Here is a 20,160-nt window from a genome sequence, read left to right on the forward strand (position 1 = left end):
CTAAAGAAAAACTAACAGGTCTGTGAGAGCCAGAATTCTTACTGGTTGGTAGGTGATCAAATAATTATGTCATGCAATAAAATGCAAATTAATTACTTAAAAATCATACAATGTGATTTTCTGGATTTTTGTTTTAGATTCCGTCTCTCACAGTTGAAGTGTACCTATGATAAAAATTACAGACCTCTACATGCTTTGTAAGTAGAAAAACCTGCAAAATCGGCAGTGTATCAAATACTTGTTCTCCCTACTGTATGTCCATGTCATGCTGTCATGGCCAAGTGCTAAGCCTGAAAAGTAGGCTTTTTTAAAATACAAGTGATCAAAGGAGTATGGATACTTACATGGCTTTGTGGTTTTGTGTGATTATGTTATTCAGCAAGGATAGTTACTAGATAGATATCTCATATTATGCAGTCAAACCTCTTCAATCTTCATTTGGATTTTAAAATCATATTGATAGCCATATGTTTCTGAGTGTGGCTCACAACTGTTAGCAATTAGTTTTCAGCGAGGGAGTTGTCATATTATTCAGATTACATGTTTACCCCCCCAAACGTTCCACTTTCCCATTCATCTTTAAATCTAAAAGGCTTAAGCTGCAATACAGTATGTTTTGTTTCTTATCTGCAGTTATTATAAATGGATCCAAAGGTAAACAACAATCCATCATTGTCATGCCTTGTGTTTGTTTTTGTTCGTGTTTGCTGTCATGCTGTACTCGGTGTGGAAAATCATGCTTAATTTGTCTAGGGGTTGTGCTTTTCCTGCCCGTTTCCTTAACAGAGGGAATGAGGGGGAAGAACTCCCCTCCCACTACTCCCTTCCTCCCTCCCTCTTTCCTTCCTTCCTTCCTCCCTCCCTCCCTCCCTCCCTCCCTCTTTCCCAAACCCTGCTCATTTTGGGCAGTTCCCCCTTCCTCCTTATTTCTCTCTCTCTCTGAGAGGGATTGTATGACACCTTTTCTTGCTGCTGGCAGAGAGAGTGGAGACCGGGAGGGAGAGGGAAAGTCTGTTATTCAGAGAAAGTTGCCACCATTTCCCTATAGGCTTCTCTACACGCTCCAGGACTGGAGAACAGTAGTAGTCACACACAGGGAATCGGCAAGATTGACAAAGTCAGGATTGCTTGTTGTGTTGATTTTCCCAACCTGGAGGCGAGAAGTGGACTGTTTTGACTGAGGATAGCATTGAGCCTTACCTTATCTTGACAGGAATTAACTTTCCTAAGAGGACACCTTGACAGCACTACTTACTTGGTGAGTGTGACAACCCGTCTGTGTATGTACAATAACATATAAACCTCAACGAGGTATTTATATCACTGTATTTACAATTGAAAGGCTGTAACTTTTTGCGTTTCCCTTAAAGCCCATAATAGTCTATGCCCTGTCTAAGTCGAGGGGGGGGGTTTCTACTAACCTATATGGAATTTTTTTAAGGTCTTACCAAGGATCATTTTGCTATTTGATTTTGAATTTTAAGAACCTTGCTATTTAAAAAATCCTGCTATTAGTCCATACAAATGCATTGAATAACAGATTCACTACATGGAACAACAGATAGTCCCCAAAAAATATCAAAAGGAAGTTTGTTCTGAAGTGTCTGTCCTATATCTGAGAGATTTAAGAAAGATCAGGAAACATTTGTATATATATATATATATATATATATATATATATATGTATTTAACCCCTTATTTTTGGCACTAAACAGTCTCTATATATACATACTTCCATTCATTTTTTTCAACTGGTATCATATTAGTGTGTAGCCCAAACTCTACAGACAGAAGTTGGCAGATCTGCTGTACCTACTTCAGACGAGTCCCAAGACGCTTGTGGGGGGTCGTAGAGCAAAACGGAGAACACCATCGTGTTCGTGAAAGTCTCATCTTTCCAAAGAGGGGTCATAATAGTTTGGGAAGACTGGTTTCGTGATGTCTCATGGTCTGACAAACACCGCTCTAGCTCTGTCACCTTTCACCGCAGATGTGGAAGTGCAACATAGGCGGATGCGGTGGATTGAGATGCATCCAATGCAAAACAAACGGATATCTCTAGCTTAAACTGTGATTTTTATGGGGATTTTTTATTATGCTAATTACATTTCCATGTGGGTGCGACCTGTGGTGTGTGTCTAGTTACAGTGGGGTTTCAATGAGTGCCTGCTGTTTCATGTTTTGAAGCCCTCTTGTGGTTGCACAAGTTTGGGAACACTTTAAAAACGCTTTTAAACTGTAATGATGACGAGGTTCCCATCCATTCAGTCAGTACACTCAGTAGAACACACAGCTATAGGTTCCAGCACTGTGTGTTGTACCTTGTTTTCTTCCTTCCGGGAAAAGTCTTTACGTGATTCAGGCTCATTCATAGGGGTTATACTGTTCTTGTTGGATTGTCTTCAAGAGAAGCAATGCTCACCCTTGAGCATCTCAACAAGTGTCTCAACAAGAGCTACAGTATGAAGTGTGTGTGGTTACAACATGTATCTGATGGATCAGTGCCAGAGAGCAGGGCTGATGCAGCAAGAGTCAATGAGCATTCCCTGGCTGGTCCGTTTTCCTATGCAGCTAGCTGCACAGTGGCTAACCTTGCGGTGATAAGTGACTTTTGCTTCAATAAATACAAACATGCTGCCGCGTTCTGTATTTTGATGAGGGCCTCATCAACAGCGTAATACGATCAGGGGGATCCGAGGTGAGAGCGTCATGCTTCACTAATGTGCAGGCCTCCGTTTCGTCAACATATAGGGGTCCTGTGTGTGTGCGTACGTGTGTGTTTGGGGGAAATAATGATTTTGTCTCACACACATACACATGCACACACCGTCTCCACTGGAGTGCTGTGGTCAGCTCCTCTTATCAGTAGGAGATAGCCATTCTCAGAGGTCCCCTCTAATTAGCATATCAGTGGGCAGGCTGTTTGCTGTGCCTCGCTTTGTCAATCTGATAAAGTGACATATAACAGGGGATAAGTGTGAATGCCTTTAACCCTCAAGCATGTTTGAGACAGTTGACTTGTATCTGACCTCTCCCAGCTATGTTCCCCACCATCCTCTTGTTCTCCTCAATCTCACTGCCCCATGTTTTATCACTGGGGTTTTTGCCTTATCTGTGGCTTCTAAGGAGTCACAGGTCAATCCTTGACTTGAAACGCTTGTCTGAACTCTAAACCAGTTGCCTAGCCCTCTGCTGCACAGGAGACAACAGAGTGCTTCAGAGTGCTTTCACAGACACACATAGCCCTGGATCAAGATGAGTGGTGTATTTTACGAGTGGTGTATTTGCTTGATTACCACTACCATCCTGTAATGGTGCCTTGGTATCCCCATTTAAGCCATTGCCTTGGTCTTGCCATTCTCGCCTAGCAGACACCGATAGAGTAACTCACATCCGACAACTTCTTAGGGTGAGTGAAACATTCCTCTCCCATTTGTGTTGGTATAATGGTTGGTTTGTTGTGTAACATGAGAGAGAGTTTGAGACATGCTAGCTAAATGAAGTGGGGCATACAGCATATTATATGTTGTAGACCACTAGCCATTAGATGTTGTAAAAGTGTTTTGAAAGAGACGCAAAAGCTATGAACTCCCTCATCTAATCTATTCAGATGTAAAGCCAACAAGACCGTATTCGATTCAGATTCGCCATTGACAAATAATAGGTTGAGGATGGATTTATCTCTGAAGCTGTGTTTAGCAAGACTCCTACTAAAACCACTGCTGTCTCATAAAGGCTCAATGCTTTCTAGTGAAGGCTTCTCCCTGGTCTCCTCAGACTTAGGGGGATGTTTGACATGCTAAATCCACTAGGGTTTGCCTAAGCCTCCCCTCTCTCTCTGTACCTCTCTCTCTGTACACACACATGTGAATGTCCAAGAACATAAAATAAGCCCTGGATTTAAGGTTGAATTTGTTTAAACTTTACATGGGAATCTGGGGGAAGAGAGAAGCTATATGGTGAAGAAGGAATAAAAAACAAGATGACAGGGTTAAGCACACAGAAACTGGTACAGTGACGTCTGTAAAGTATCTCTAGTATTAATTGATTACGCATTAAATAAGAGACACTGTACTCAGAAGCTTAATCTTATGATTAAATCATAGTTTAGGTCGGTTATCAAATATTTATGCACTACACCATCCTCTTGGTACATTCCAAGATGGCGAAGTAGTGCAGTCTTGTTTCTGTCGTGTGTCTGTAAATAGCCTGTAAATACCCAGTTTTTTGTATTTTTCGTACATATTTCCCTATCAGACTTTTCATCCTTCTACAAAATATACTTTCCTGCAACCTGCCTCACTCAATGTGGAACGGATTCTATTATTGACTTACCTTTTATCCAGAATCTAGAATCTCCAGTTGAAACTAGCTAGCCAGCTAACTAGCTACTTGCTATTAGCCACGGCTAGCGGTGTTTCACCCAGAACATAGGATTTTTTTCCGCGGGATTAATTTTAATCACTGGACATTGATCACCGGATATTCGGCCAGTCTGCACAGCGCGTTATCGACCCAGAACATATCAGTTCTTCCGCCGGAATCACTGATTCACTGGACCTTTAACTCCGGATTCATCGCCACCAGCTGGCTACAACAAAACGGACGCTGTGGTCTGGCTAATCAACCTGAACTAGGCCCATCTCCCGGCTATCTACCTCTCTATCAACTGGACGGGACCACCTAGGATTGACGCGGAGCCCGCCGATCCTACACGACTGGTCTGCCGACGAAATCGTCTGATGTGGTTACGACGTAACCACGAAGATTCCATCCATCTGCTAGCCCTGGCCCGTTAGCACACGCTTACTCACTAAACTGAACTAGCTACTGAACTAGCTACTTGCTATTGGCCACAGCTGGCGGTGTTTCACCCAGAACATTTGATTTTTTTTTCCGCGGGATTGGTTTTAATCACTGGACATTGATCGCCGGATATTCGGACAGTCAGCACTGCGCGTTGTCGACCCAGAACATATCAGTTTTTCCGTCGCTACCAGCTGGCTACAACAAAACGGACGTAGCACACGCTAGCCGTGGCCTCTTGCTCACTGGCGCTTCACCACCGGACCTTGTGATAACTCAGCTATACAGCTGATATCTGCTAGACTGTTCCTTTTTACGGTACTACATCCTGTTTATGTTTAGCCTCAGCCCAAACATGGTTAGTTTATTGTTGTTTCGGTTATTTATAATTGTACTATATCACTGTAGACCCCCCAGCCTAGCTGAACCTGCCTTGGTTAGCCCCTTTGTCCCTCCACCCATACACTCAGAGTCCGACTCAATTTATGCCTCTAGAGATACTATCTCTTTCAGTGTTACCCAACGCTTAGGTTTGCCTCCACTTTACTCATGTCCTTCCATATCCTTGTCTGTTCATAATGCCCTGAATCTTTTCTATAACACCCGGAAATCTGCCCCCTTTATTCTATGTACCCAACGCACTAGAAGACCAGTTCTTAAAGCCTTTAGCCGTATCCTTATTCTAGTCCTCCTCTGTTCCTCTGGTGATGTAGAGGCTAACCCAGGCCCTGTAGCCCCCAGTATCACTCCTACTCCCCAGGAGCTATCATTTGTTGACTTCTGTAATCGCAAAAGTCTTGGTTTCTTGCACATAAATATCAGAAGTCTACTTCCTAAGTTTGAGTTATTCACTGCGTTAGCACACTCTGCCAACCCTGATGTTCTAGCAGTGTCTGAATCCTGGCTCAGGAAGGCCACCAAAAATTCTGAAATTTCCATCCCCAACTATAACATTTTCCGTCTAGATAGAACTGCCAAAGGGGGTGGAGTTGCAATCTACTGTAGAGATAGCCTGCAGAGCTCTATCATACTATCCAGGTCTGTGCCCAAACAGTTTGAGCTTCTACTTCTAAAAATCCACCTTTCCAGAAATAAGTCTCTCACTGTTGCCGCTTGCTACAGACCCCCCTCAGCCCCCAGCTGTGCCCTGGACACCATATGTGAATTGATTGCCCCCCATTTATCCTCTGAGTTTGTACTGCTTGGTGACCTAAATTGGGATATGCTTAATACCCCAGCCATCCTACAATCCAAGCTAGATGCCCTCAACCTCACGCAAATTATCAACGAACCTACCAGGTACAACCCTAAATCCTTAAACATGGGTACCCTCATAGATATCATCCTGACTAATATACCCTCTAAATACACCTCAGCTGTCTTCAACCAGGATCTCAGCGATCACTGCCTTATTGCCTGCGTCCGTAGCGGTCCGCGGTCAAACGACCACCCCTCATCACTGTCAAACGCTCCCTAAAACACTTTAGCGAGGAGGCCTTCCTAATTGACCTGGCCCAGGTATCCTGGATGGATATAGATCTCATTCCGTCAGTAGAGGATGCCTGGTTGTTCCTTAAAAGTAATTTCCTCTCAATCTTAAATAAACATGCCCCATTCAAAAATACAGAACTAAGAACCGATATAGCCCCTGGTTCTCCTCAGACTTGACTGCCCTTGACCAGCACAAAAACATCCTGTGGCGTACAGCATTAGCATCAAATAGCCCCCGCGATATGCAACTTTTCAGGGAAGTTAGGAACCAATATACACAAGCAGTCAGGAAAGCAAAGGCTAACTTTTTCAAACAGAAATTTGCATCCTGTAGCACTAACTCCAAAAAGTTTTGGGACACTGTAAAGTCCATGGAGAATAAGAGCACTTCCTCCCAGCTGCCCACTGCACTGAGGCTAGGAAACACTATCACCACCGATAAATCTACAATAATCGAGAATTTCAACAAGCATTTTGCTACAGCTGGCCATGCTTTCCATCTGGCTACCACTAACCCGGCCACCAACTCTGCACCCTCTGCTGCAACTTGCCCATGCCCCCCCCGCTTCTCCTTCACACAAATTCAGACAGTTGATGTTTTGAAAGCGCTGCAAAATCTGGACCCCTACAAATCAGCTGGGCTAGACAATCTGGACCCTTTCTTCCTAAAACTAGCCGCCGAAATTGTCGCAACCCCTATTACTAGTCTGTTCAACCTCTCTTTCATAACGTCTGAGATCCCCAGAGATTGGAAAGCTGCCGCGGTCATCCCCCTCTTCAAAGGGGGTGACACTCTAGATCCAAACTGCTACAGACCTATATCCATCCTGCCCTGCCTTTCGAAAGTATTCGAAAGCCAAGTTAACAAACAGATCATCGACCATTTCGAATACCACCGTACCTTCTCCGCTATGCAATCCGGTTTCCGAGCTGGTCACGGGTGCACTTCAGCCACGCTCAAGGTCCTAAACGATATTATAACCGCGATTGATAATAGACAGTACTGTGCAGCCGTCTTCATCGACCTGGCCAAGGCTTTTGACTCTGTCAACCACCGCATTCTTATTGGCAGACTAAATAGCCTTGGTTTCTCAAATGACTGCCTCGCCTGGTTCACCAACTACTTCTCAGATAGAGTTCAGTGTGTCAAATCGGAGGGCCTGTTGTCTGGACCTATGGCAGTCTCTATGGGGGTGCCACAGGGTTCAATTCTTGGGCCGACACTTTTCTCCGTGTATATCAATGATGTCGCTCTTGCTGCTGGTGACTCTCAGATCCACCTCTACGCAGACGACACCATTTTGTATACATCTGGCCCTTCATTGGACACTGTGTTAACAAACCTCCAAACGAGCTTCAATGCCATACAACAATCCTTCAGTAGCCTTCAACTGCTCTTAAACACTAGTAAAACTAAATGCATGCTTTTCAATCGAACGCTGCTAGCACCCGCCCACCCGACTAGAATCACCACTCTCGACGGGTCTGACCTAGAGTATGTGGACAACTACAAATATCTAGGTGTCTGGTTAGACTGTAAACTCAACTTCCAGACTCACATAAAGAATCTCCAATCCAAAGTTAAATCTAGAATCGGCTTCCTATTTCGCAACAAAGCCTCCTTCACTCATGCTGCCAAACATGCCCTCGTAAAACTGACTATCCTACCGATCCTTGACTTCGGCGATGTCATTTACAAAATAGCCTCCAACACTCTACTCAGCAAATTGGATGTAGTCTATCACAGTGCCATCCGTTTTGTCTCCAAAGCCCCATACACTACCCACCACTGTGACCTGTACGCTCTTGTTGGCTGGTCCTCACTACATGTTCGTCGTCAAACCCACTGGCTCCAGGCCATCTATAAATCACTGCTAGGCAAATCCCCGCCCTATCTTAGCTCATTGGTCACCATAGCAGCACCCACCCGTAGTCTGCGCTCCAGCAGGTATATCTCACTGGTCATTCCCAAAGCCAACACCTCCTTTGGCCGCCATTCCTTCCAGTTCTCTGCTGCCAATGACTGGAACGAATTGCAAAAATCTCTGAAGCTGGAGACTCTTATCTCCCCCAATAACTTTAAGCATCAGTTGTCAGAGCACCTTACCGATCACTGCACCTGTACACAGCCCATCTGAAATTAGCCCACCCAACTACCTCATCCCTATATTGTTATTTAATTTGCTCTTTTGCACCCCAGTATCTCTATTTGCACATAATCTCTTGCACATCTAGCATTCCAGTGTTAATACTATTGTAATTATTCTGCACTATAGCCCATTTATTGCCTTACCTCCATAACTTGCTACATTTGCACACACTGTATATATATTTTCTGTTGTATTTTCTGACTTTATGTTTTTTTTCTTTACCCCATATGTAACTCTGTGTTGTTTTTATTGCACTACTTTGCTTTATCTTGGCCAGGTCGCAGTTGTAAATGAGAACCTGTTCTCAACTGGCTTACCTGGTTAAATAAAGGTGAAATAAATAAAATAAAAACACCAAACAAGTCGTTTGTCAAGCTCAGAAAAAAACTGTACCCTGACGAACTAAAGAAGTCATACCATACAGACTAAAGATGACACCACGGGCCACTTTCCCAGAAGGCTAGGCTTAATTTATGTCCGGGAAACCAGCTCTATATGTTTGTAGACAGGACATGGTTAACTATGCCCAGCCACCCATGGAAAGGGTTAACACGTTTTGTGTCATAGGGTTATCACAAGTCCTGTGTAATGAATACAGTGTGTGGTTGTGGTCGGCTGGTGCAGGCTGGCCCAGATCGATCAGAGATCACAACTCTATTTTTGGAGCTTGAGGTTGGGGATCACCTGGGGGTTACTGTGCTTTGAGAAAGCACAGGGGTGATTGCGAGGGAGCAAAAATTAACACACATATGGGTGTATGCACAGACACACATACTCACGCTCTCTCTCTCACACACACACAAACTCATTAAGTTCCAATTCAGAGCATAAATGTCCTGGATAGAGATGGAGCACATATGATAAAGTCGATATGGAGATAGAGCATGTGTTTTCTCTTCTGGATTTCCATAGGAGAGCAGCACTCTGTCTCTGTCTACCATCAAACCCCTCAACCCCACATCTGGCCACTATTAACCCCCACCCCTATGAGCCCGTATCTCCATTACTCCCCATACCCCCACCAGCCCAATCCACACGGGGTAAAGAGATTGCTCTCTGGATAATTTCTTATGTCACTAAAATGCCTGCTTCGGTTTGTCACGGGATGCAGTTACATACGCACTGAAAAACATAGAGGCTTCTCTGCTGAACCAAGTTGGAGTGGAGGTGAATTTGGCACTCTACATTTAAATGAAATCATGGCCTCATGTAGAGAAGTATGACATAAAGAAACCAAAACAACTTCCTATTGAGTACCTGTCCTGTGAATTAGATCAGAATGTTTAATAATGCCTTGACTGAGAAGAAAGTTATGGTCCTTGAAAGCTACAGTGTTAAAAAGCTGTTGTTAATTGAGTCTAAAGTCAAATTCCTAAATGATTAACTAGCCACATAGTGACAGGGACCAACCTCAGAGGCAAGAGTTTTCACTCCTATTACCAAACAGAAGCCCTTTTCCCCAGATACTTGTACACTATAAACCACTCATAAAGTATCTAACCATGGTACTCCTCTCCACGTCTGAGAGATCACATTAACAGCCCCTGAGTAGGAATTTATCTAGGGAGTGTAGCCATAATTGAATAAGAATGAGAAAATACATGAAAAAATACAGCTCCCACAAGGGAGCGAGCACGCCTGTTTCCTCACCATAATGACTCACTTTGAGCCACAGAGGGAAAGGGATATTTTCGATACCTAGAATTTCTGTGCGGCCGCAAAAGTTCCCTGGCACAATGGATGCTCTTTCTGTGGTTTGCCTGGCATAGGTCTTCAGTGAGTTGAAAAAGCCCAGATTTGAATTTAATTAAATTTTGTTGTTTTTATACACAGATATAGCCTAGTCCAACAGCTCTGTCATGGGAGATCAGAGACATAGCTGGTGTCATTTTGAGTTTGAGTGTAAAATGAGGACAATTGTATAGCGTTCATCAACTTTGCCCCTGACAATATTCATTAAAAAGTTATTTGTTTCTTTGATTTCTGTTTCTGCTACTGAGAGAGAATATCTGTCTGGGATTAATGATCCATGGGATCAAATGGACCACTGAGGAGTAATTTATTCATTGTTTTGAGCACATGAAGGCAGAATACATGCTGTATGCTGGAATTGAGAGGCCTGTAGAGTGCTTTGATTTATTTTGTTTCCATTTTTCTCAGAAAGCCATGATGTGAGATTCTGTAAGTAGCAGAAAAGCAGGTTAATGGCTATTCCCTAGATGCTCATAATCTGAAGTTGTATCACAGAGGTATCTACTGGATGGTTTTTTCCATACCTTTCCTATTTTAACAGCTTTCTGTCAAATAATTTACCATGTGGCCTCAATCATGCCAGTGTATGGTCTCCCAGGCTTTGTCTATACCTAAACCCACCAACCAAGGCAGGACGGCATCCAAGTCTAGAAAAGCCTGATGGAACTTCAAGCTCTAGCTCTCTCTGGGTTTTGACTAGATGGGATACAGCTTTTGTCATATTTAATTTTTTTGTAGCAGGTTAGGAGAACTTACGCTGCAGGTTAGGAGAATTTACATAGCAGGTTAGGATAATTAGGTTAAGACTAAGAAAAGGGTTAGGGTTAGCTAAAATGCACAAAAAGAAAAAGACAGAAGCTGTATCCCTTCTAGCCATGATACTCTCCCTGTGACAGACAGGCAAAGGTGCATGCGGTAACGTTCCAACCGATAAACACGGACACCTTTCCTAAGAGCTAGGGCTCTGTTCGCGCTTGTGCCTGCAAAAGCATTCAGAGGGTAGGCATCTGGTGAAGGCATTTTCTGTCCAGCGCGGCTGGTCTTTCTTGACGGCCGTGAAGGGTTGTAAGGGCATCTTCCTTTCTTGTTTTCTCTTGACATGGGATCTTGGGGATCAAGCTTTGCTAAGTGTTGGTGCTGTTTTCCATTGCACCGTGCCCTGGCCATGGACTCGTACTGTGGGGGGAATTATTTCAGTTCGAGCCCAGTCAGACATGTGTTTGCCATCAGGTTCAGTGACACTGAGCACCAGGTGGAGCTGACCCCAAAGATGGCTGCCAGCTGAGAGTATGGGGAGCTCCACTGAGCTGAGACTCAAACTTAGAAAATGATATTTTCCTTTTCTCCTCCGAACAGCGAGCAGGATTGCCACCCAGTGAAGATGGTTTCCAAACATTACCCTTGGATTAACTTTCTGGGGGTTTTAAGTGAACCATTTTAAACTGCCCACTGGGCACAAACTGGGAGAATCCCCCAAAAATGTTGGTATTTTTTCACCCAACTTTTAACCAAAATGCACTTACATGGCTCAAAGATTGTTTTGATTTCACTTTCAATTCACACTCGTTGACAACGCAATCAAATACAGTTGAAGTCAGAAGTTTACATACACCTTATCCAAATACATTTAAACTCAGTTTTTCACAATTCCTGACATTTAATCCTAGTAAAAAGTCCCTGTCTTAGGTCAGTTAGGATCCCCACTTTATTTTAAGAATGTGAAATGTCAGAATAATAGTAGAGAGAATGATTTATTTCAGCTTTTATTTCTTTCATCACATTCCCAGTGGGTCAGAAGTTTACATACACTCAAATTAGTATTTGGTAGCATTGCCTTTCAATTGTTTAACTTGGGTCAAATGTTTTGGGTAGCCTTCCACAAGCTTCCCACAATAAGTTGGGTGAATTTTGGCCCATTCCTCCTGACAGAGCTGGTGTAACTGAGTCAGGTTTGTAGGCCTCCTTGCTCGCACACGCGTTTTCAGTTCTGCCCACAAATGTTCTATAGGATTGAGGTCAGGGCTTTGTGGTGGCCACTCCATACCTTGACTTTGTTATCCTTAAGCCATTTTGCCACAACTTTGGAAGTATGCGTGGGGTCATTGTCCATTTGGAAGACCCATTTGCGACCAAGCTTTAACTTCCTGACTGATGTCTTGAGATGTTGCTTCAATATATCCACATAATTTTCCTTCCTCATGATGCCATCTATTTTGTGAAGTGCACCAGTCCCTCCTGCAGCAAAGCACCCCCACAGCATGATCAGCTTTATAGCAAACCAAGTGGCGGGGCTGCCGTTTTGTTGTTTGTCAAATTTAAGGAGTGGGAGTTGAGGGTGTTTGTCTGGACTGGGTTCCGGACTGACAGTACAACCGGATGTATGGGGGAAAACTTGGTTGATAAGAACAAAAATATCACACAACGTAGCAGACAGGGTTTTCCTTCATTTGGTTCCTCTGTCCTCCCAACCAAAGCAAACATTTGTCAGTCAGAAATAGAGAATGACCTCTTCCCAGGCCTCACAACACCACATGTTGTTTACCTTGGCGTCAGTCTCAACACTATTTATACTTAGGCCTTACAGTTATTTGAGACTTGGATGAACTTTTCATTGTTTTTGTATCTTGACGTGGTGTCAAGATACACTTTTCTTACACTCTTAAGTACAAACTGATTGGCTTCAATGTGAAGTCATTGGTTGACTGATGATGCCCACCATGTGACTGAGGACACAGGAAGTGGATTGTTTGTTCAAATTGTTTGAACTGAGGATATGAGGTCAGTTAGGAATGAATGACAGGCATTATCTGGTCACATGTGAGGTGATGTAATCTATGAGTGAGGCCATCAAAGCTGAAGCCTTCTCACGCAACATTAGCTTGGAGTGTGACTCCATTCATTTCCAAAAAAAGGTTATAGTACCATAAAGGGTCTTTGGCATGTCTGTGTAGGAGAACCCTGTTTGGTTTCATGTAGAATTCTACAACCACTAAGAACCCTTTGAGAACCTTTTTTTCTTAGTGTGTTTGTGTCTACTTTTTTTGTAGTGGCAGAATGATCCAATTAGCTTTTAAACTATTTAGAGGCTCTTGAAGGGACTAATATGCCAGAACATTTTCAGCACACATTCAAGGTCCCCAAAACTGCAGAAATACTGAAACATATGTGAAGAGTGTTTTTCTCTCCAGCAGTCAACGGGCATTGCAACATCTGCTATGGAAAATAAAGTCACTTGGAGAACATGACTGAAGTTTGAGTCATGGGATAGTGCGTTGAGGGAGGTGGAGAGCACGTCTGTTAATACTTTCCTCCTCAGGGTAAAACAAAAACACAGCAAAACAACAGGCCCAGGTTAATTATTGTTTAGATTGGCTTTAAAGGGAAAGGGGGATACCTAGTCAGTTGTACAACTGAATGCATTCAACTGAAAGGTGTCTTCCGCATTTAACCCAACCCCTTTGAATCAGAGAGGTGCGAGGGCTGCCTTAATCGACATCCACGTCATCCACGTCACCCACGTCATCGGCGCCCGGGGAAAACGAGTCTCTGGTTGTCTTTAACCACCCTTCTCAGATGCCTGAGTTCTGACGAATTTTGTTCTGGTGCATTCCACTGTGAGAAAAGAGCAGTTAGGCCCAGTTAGCAGTCCAATCATTAGCCATGACCTTGGCGAACTGGTGAAGTCACTCTGGCCTTACACTATATTACCCTTGAGACCAAAGCATAATATTGCATTGGAAAGCTCTTTAGACAGTATTCTATGCGGATACTGGCTGCTTTGCCTAGATGATGAATATTTTCCAACAGCAAGGATTAGGCTTAGGTAGCCTGGTCCAAGATCTGTTTTTGTTTGGCAATTACAACGACTGTAGTTGGCTATACATACAGCACAAACAGATCTGGGACCAGGCTATAGGAATGATGTGCTGGGGGAAAGATGACCTTGTCTGTTTAAACACAAGCTACAGTAATTGAAAAGGAAGGAAGTAAAACAGGAAGAGTGTGCGGATGGATCCCGTTTCTGTTGTCCAAAACAAAGGCTCATCGTTTCACTCCCGTGGGGACTGACTGACCATTTGACTCAGTGGCCTGGAGTGGAGAGATGCTGCCATGGTGACCACTGCCTGTGTCCCTGATAGCCCCGAACACTCTCTCGGCCCAGCATTAGTGTACATTGGGTCTGCCAAGAGTCAGCAAGATCTAAATCTGCACTGGAAAGCAAAGAGGCTCTGCTAAACCAACTCAAGCTGGCACTGGGCTTTTCCTCTCAACACAAAAAGGGTTTGTGAAAATTCACAGAACAGCATTTTTCACAGCCCTCTTTCCCCACCTGGCATTTAAAGAGCTGCTCATATTCTGTGAGATATACTGTGCCGGTCGGGTTTATAGACTAGGATTTCTACTTCTTGGAGACAACGTGCTCTGAGGATATCACAGTGGTTTGATGTGTCAGAGATGGGATGAGACTTAAGTTTCTATGTTAAACTGTTCCAGGAAAACATCAGCCCGTGACTTTATCAGAGATATTTTATATACTTGTATTTATCCCTTGTAAGCAGCTTTGACTACTTCAAACATATCAGTGCTTAGGAGTACACAAAAACCTGGAGAGAATTCACTCTTTGTCATGTTTGATTAGAAACACCATTGACAAATCCACAAAAAAAAAGTGTCTGTCTCCCTGCACATAATGTATTGTTATGTATTCTCCATACATCAACAAGTGCAGTGTTTCAGTGTTTTAAGGTTTATAATATATTTTTCATCATTGTTGTACATGCCTTTCGGACATATGTGTATGTAAACTGTATTTATACAGTATGCACTGTATACTTATGTGTTTGCGTATCCAAATATTAACTTTTGTATTACTGAAAGCTAAGCCTGTATCTTGTCTGCTGCCGGATTGTGTATCCCTCGGCAACAGCACAGGGCCTGTCATTGTTTGCATTGCAAACGCCTCAGTGAGTTTGGATCTGATGTAGGCTGACGGCTGTGTGAGTGTCTGTGTGTTTGCTCTTGTCTCAGGGCGGCCAAATGAACTGTTCGGCCTGAGGAGCAAAGGGCACGGGTATAGATCCAGAGAGAGAGAGAGAGCGAGAGGCTCAATCATTCAGCAACCCTCTCTACTTCCACCATGAGCTGGGACTGAAGAGTTACCTCTACAGCTTCATTTTATGGTAAGATTTATGATACAATACAAAGTGTACATCTGTCTGTACTTCTTATTGCCTATCTTTATATCTTAGAGCAAGAGAAAGAGTATTGTGCTTTTTTAAAAGAGTCAGGCATGTGCTATGAACAGCTACAATACATATGGTTGACCCATGTTTTTGTTGCATTTTTGTATCCTTTTAAAATGCTGCATTAACAAATGAGTGTGAAAACAACAGCACAATATCATCGGGATTTACATTAGCGTAGAATCCATAGATTCTGAAGAGATCACCCAACAATTTTGAGGTGACAGAGAACAATGTGACTGTATGTGACTGTGCTAGAGCCAGCCATCTTTTCATACTTGAACAACATGTTTGTTCCCCTGGGAGCCATAACACAAAACACGTGTAGAATGAAAGGGATCGGAGGCTAATGCTAACATGCTAACACATCGAAAGGTTCAGGGATACTCCTATTGGCTGGGCCCCTGTGTCCCTATCTATCACCGCTTGGCTTTCCTGTGCCATGTGCCTTCCATGTCCCATGTGATGATGTCATCAAGGCGGGTCGGTGGGGGGGAGAGAGAACAATAGCGGAGCGGACGAGAAAAGGGCAGTCAGCAGGAAAGGGCTATGACAAGAGAGGGGGTTGCACAGGAAATGCAGGAGAGACGCAGCAGGAACCACATGACCCTGTGGATAGAGTGTTCCCTATGGGTGAATCCACCCAGCCTTTCACTCAGATTGGAAACAGGTTCTCTCTCTCTCTCTCTATCTCTCTCTCTCTCTCTCTCTCTCTCTCTCTCTCTCTCTCTCTCTCTCTCTCTCTCTCTCTCTCTCGAAAGTGCAGGGGTAGCATAGGGGCTCGCCTTTATAGCCTAGCCTATGTAATTGACAGAAAATAAAAACAGACCACATAGGAGAAGAAGCAAGACCAGGCGTAGTACTTTTGTTGGATGGTGAGGCGTGGCACCGCAAGGTTCTCTCTGAGGGGATTTTTTAGACTTCCTGCGGAGTCTGAGGCGAGGGAGTAATGACCGGGCCAGCGAGGGCCTGCAGGAACACAATGGAGCCAAACAGAGCAACAGGAAACGCTGAGGAAAAGACTCAGACAACCAGAAAGCGTCACCAGGGATGAGCCAGAATTGGTTCTCCAGTGGTCTAACTTAAACCAATCAAATGACTTGCCTAAACTTAATCATTCACATTTGGTTCTGCTTTCCAGGCAGAGCTGCCTTCAGAACAAGATCAAAAAAGGAAAACTCTAATCTGTTCCCAGTGACTCTGTTTCAGTCAGGGGCAGTAAAAGTGTGACCACAATAGATAGTTAAACAACAACACAGGTCCTCCGGGTCTTCACCCATTTGTTTCAGTCAGGGAAATTGAAAGGGTGAACAAACCAGGTACTGTAAAAACAACACAAAGGGCCTCGCCCACATTGATCCGGGAGGCTCGTTGGAGGAAGTGCTGTTCATTGGCTTCTGAGGAGAGATTTGACCCCTGGCCCCTCACTGTAGAGGCCTGTCACGGCTCACAGGCAGGACCATGTGCCAAATGTGTCATGATCCCAGTTTGCGCTGTTGGTATTTGAGGACGAAACAGTGGAGCTTTTGTTTGCCACAGCTGGACCAGGAGGCCTTGTCCGCACCCACCCAAAGACATATGTGACCGACCGTCTCGATTCGGTCTTATGTAGCTAGATTTGAAATTGTGTTTTTTTACATTGGATAAAAGTAGAGACTCAGAGCTAGAAAATTGTATATCATATAATACAGTTGAGGAACAATGAGAAAGTAATTCTGCTTTGAAAGTTGATAAACTTGTAACCCCACTTTTGAGAAAATGTCCCTTGAATGTTACTATGGAGAATTACTGTGGTCAGTGCGTTTGGCGCAATAGCAAAAGACAAAACATCTAGTGTGGCACAAGAGGCACTCGTAAAACAAGTGTTTCGGCGGGGTGCATGAGGGTAACATGTGGGTAGCTGTGGGGTGCATGAGGGTAGCATGTGTCTTTTGGCCAAATATCTTGTTGTGTCAGTTTGTTTGAGGGTGTGTGGGAGTTTCTGTGATACACGGTGGGAATAACTGACATTCATGCATACATTCATGCATACAGGACTTTGTAGTTGAGATCAGAAGGAGTTCTGATGCAGTGTGTTGTTGTTATTTGTTCTAGGTGTAAGAAAGGGCTACTGGACATATCATCAGCATGGACGCCAAGAGGAAAGAGATGGACCTCCTAAGCAACAGCATAGCTGCCTACGCACACATCAAAGGTCAGTCAATCAATCACTTTAACATCAGTAGTTGTCACATTGCTTTTAAAGTACCATACCAGTGATGATGATAATAGCACATCTTATCATATTCTGTAGTTTCATAAATGAATCAATTAACCAAAATGGCCAATGTGCCAGTCATAACAATACTGATTTAGGCTACTAGCACAATTACTTTTTGACCTATTGTGGTGTTTTGTTATACTAGGTGAATTTACCAATTATCTTTTTCTGTCCTGTAGAGAACCCGGAGAGCTTTGGGCTGTACTTTGTGATCGGGGTGTGTTTCGGCCTGGTCCTCACCCTCTGCCTCCTGGTCATCCGGATCTCCTGCAAGCCCCGCACCAACATCCCGGCCTCCACGCTCGAGAAGAAACACTTAAAGGACTTCAGTGAGGACGAATGTGATGAAGATAGCGAGGATGAGGAAGAGGAAGGCGACATCGAAGCACCCGCCCCCCTGCCCACCACGGAGATTCCAATTGACAACCACCACAACCACAGCCAATCGGACGGGACACTGAGCGTTAACGTGTTCACTTCGGCCGAGGAGCTGGAGCGGGCACAGCGATTGGAGGAGAGGGAGCGAATCATACGGGAGATCTGGAGGAATGGGCAGCCTGATATCCTGGGTTCAGGAACAGGCACTCTAGGTCGGGTGCACTACTACTAACGCCCAGTACTACGGGACCACTGAATGGACATACTATATAGAACTATGGTGCTATGGAATCAGGGGGTACACTGTGGTCCACACCCGCCAAAGACAGACTTAGAATCAGACCACTGGGTGGGTCAGTGCCCCTGAGGGAGACCTTACAATTCCCATGAGGGGTGTTACTCGTGCTGTTGAATACAGGCAGGTCACAAGTGGCGTGCTACTTCGTTCTGGGGTGTATTCAGTGATGTGAAACATTCTGAACGTTGCAGATAGAAATAGAATGAATACAGCTGACACAATTCCTTATTCTACCTGACAGACAATCATATCTGTTCTACATGATAGGTTTCTATCTGAACGTTCTGTAACGTGAGATCCTTCTGAACAGGCCCCCGAAGTGTAAGGCTTGACTCTAACACTATGTGATAGTGGTGTTCTGTGTGAATTGATTTCCCCCATGAACATTTGTCACCTACTATCACTGCCATAATGGCAGTACACCACAAGGCACCTTTGAGACCAGTTCTGCTGCTGTGTGGTCTAGGCATGTGAATGGGAACATTTATCATAATTGGAGTCTACAGTGTAGAGAAGTGCCTGAATAAAGTATTGCCCTTAGAAAAGCACTAAGGGAGCAAGGAAGGACTAACACAGCTATTGACAAATAGCCAGAGATACTGTAGGGAGTAGGGAGTAGGGACCAAGTATTTTGCAATGAGAGGTCACTTCCTTTTGTTTGCTATGGGGACATGTTTCCCTCAACACTGGTGAGTTTACAGCAGGACAGCTCCGTGAACTGTTTGTCATTATATCAGGAAAGGATCCTCAATGCTTTAGAGTGGTCTTAGAAACCTCTGTGAGGAAATAGCTTTGCCTAAGTAAATAGAAATAGATTCAGTGGGACCATTTTTCACCTGATGTCAAGTCATTTTGGAATTGGACTGCTCAGTCTGTTCAGTTTAAGGACACAGTTTTCAGACTTTTTTTTTACACTAAGGGAAATTAAAGAATTAAAGTGTTAAACTCAAAAGGCCTTGTGGTTGTTTCTGTTACACATAATGTATTTTAGACAAACAATGCTCTTTCTTAAAATGTCACTGGGCTATATATTTTAAATATACAGTACAATATAAAGATTGTCTAGGGCTGAAATTTAACAACTGAAAAACCTCAGTTGAGCCATTTAATTACAATGGATTGTAAGGTCACTCATTGTTTATTGTTATTCATAATCAATTGCTCCCACGTGTGCCTTGAAATGCTAAATAGATATGATTTTTATAATAAAATATCTTGAAATCTCAGATTTGTTTGCTAAATGTTTTGGCAAAACCCAGTCGTCTATCTAAACGAAATAAAGTCTTATTTTATTGTCTGAAATAAAACACAGGACAAAAGGTTATTTGATTGCCAACAGAATCATGTTGAACGTTGATGAATAACACAATTTGCATATGTATCTTGGGTATGATCATTATCCAGTTTGGTGCTCTTGGGCTTTAGCTGTACAGGTTATTAACCAAATAAAGACCTGGCCCTCCAACAAAGACCTACAAGAACAGGAAAACATATAATTATCAGTGTACCAACTGGGCACAGACATCAATTCAACGTCTATTCCACATTGGTCCAACGTAATTTCATTGAAATGATGTTGAACCAAATCAATAATTTATATAGATTACAGCATTGTTGGGTTTACAACTTGCAAGAAAGGCATTTCACTGTACTTGTGCGTGTGACATTAAAACTTGAAACAACATTGATTCAACCAGTGTGTGCCCGGTAGGTCTTATATCCATTCGACTTTTTGGCCAACCTAGCAGCCAGAAGCCTTAGTTCTAGAATCTGACTGTGCTG

The 20,160-nt window shown here is 43.5% G+C and overlaps 1 protein-coding gene across 2 annotated transcripts; it reads left to right on the plus strand.

Annotated features, from left to right (window-relative positions):
* Nucleotides 1–925: 925 nt before the first annotated feature.
* LOC121555800 (protein eva-1 homolog B-like) lies at nt 926–19,604 on the plus strand. Of its 2 annotated transcripts, none has more exons than XM_041869651.2 (4): nt 926–1,258; nt 15,228–15,379; nt 17,537–17,636; nt 17,882–19,604. In XM_041869651.2, the coding sequence occupies exons 3-4, from the start codon at nt 17,570–17,572 to the stop codon at nt 18,310–18,312; spliced, it is 498 nt and encodes a 165-aa protein (XP_041725585.1). In that variant the 5' UTR covers nt 926–1,258; nt 15,228–15,379; nt 17,537–17,569; the 3' UTR covers nt 18,313–19,604. The 2 variants fall into 2 exon arrangements, with proteins under 2 accessions (XP_041725585.1, XP_041725586.1); XM_041869652.2 differs by lacking the exon at nt 926–1,258 and adding an exon at nt 3,205–3,409.
* The last annotated feature ends 556 nt before the right edge of the window (nt 19,605–20,160 follow it).

This window comes from Coregonus clupeaformis, unplaced genomic scaffold (assembly GCF_020615455.1).
Source record: "Coregonus clupeaformis isolate EN_2021a unplaced genomic scaffold, ASM2061545v1 scaf0152, whole genome shotgun sequence".
NCBI classification, from domain to species: domain Eukaryota; kingdom Metazoa; phylum Chordata; class Actinopteri; order Salmoniformes; family Salmonidae; genus Coregonus; species Coregonus clupeaformis.

What these genes read in the sequence shown, in the direction of transcription:
- LOC121555800 (XM_041869651.2), top strand. Translation starts at nt 17,570, where the DNA reads ATGGACGCCAAGAGGAAAGAGATGGACCTCCTAAGCAACAGCATAGCT. An exon ending in TGCCTACGCACACATCAAAG is followed by an intron (nt 17,637 to 17,881) that starts GTCAGTCAATCA and finishes TCTGTCCTGTAG; the next exon opens with AGAACCCGGAGAGCTTTGGG.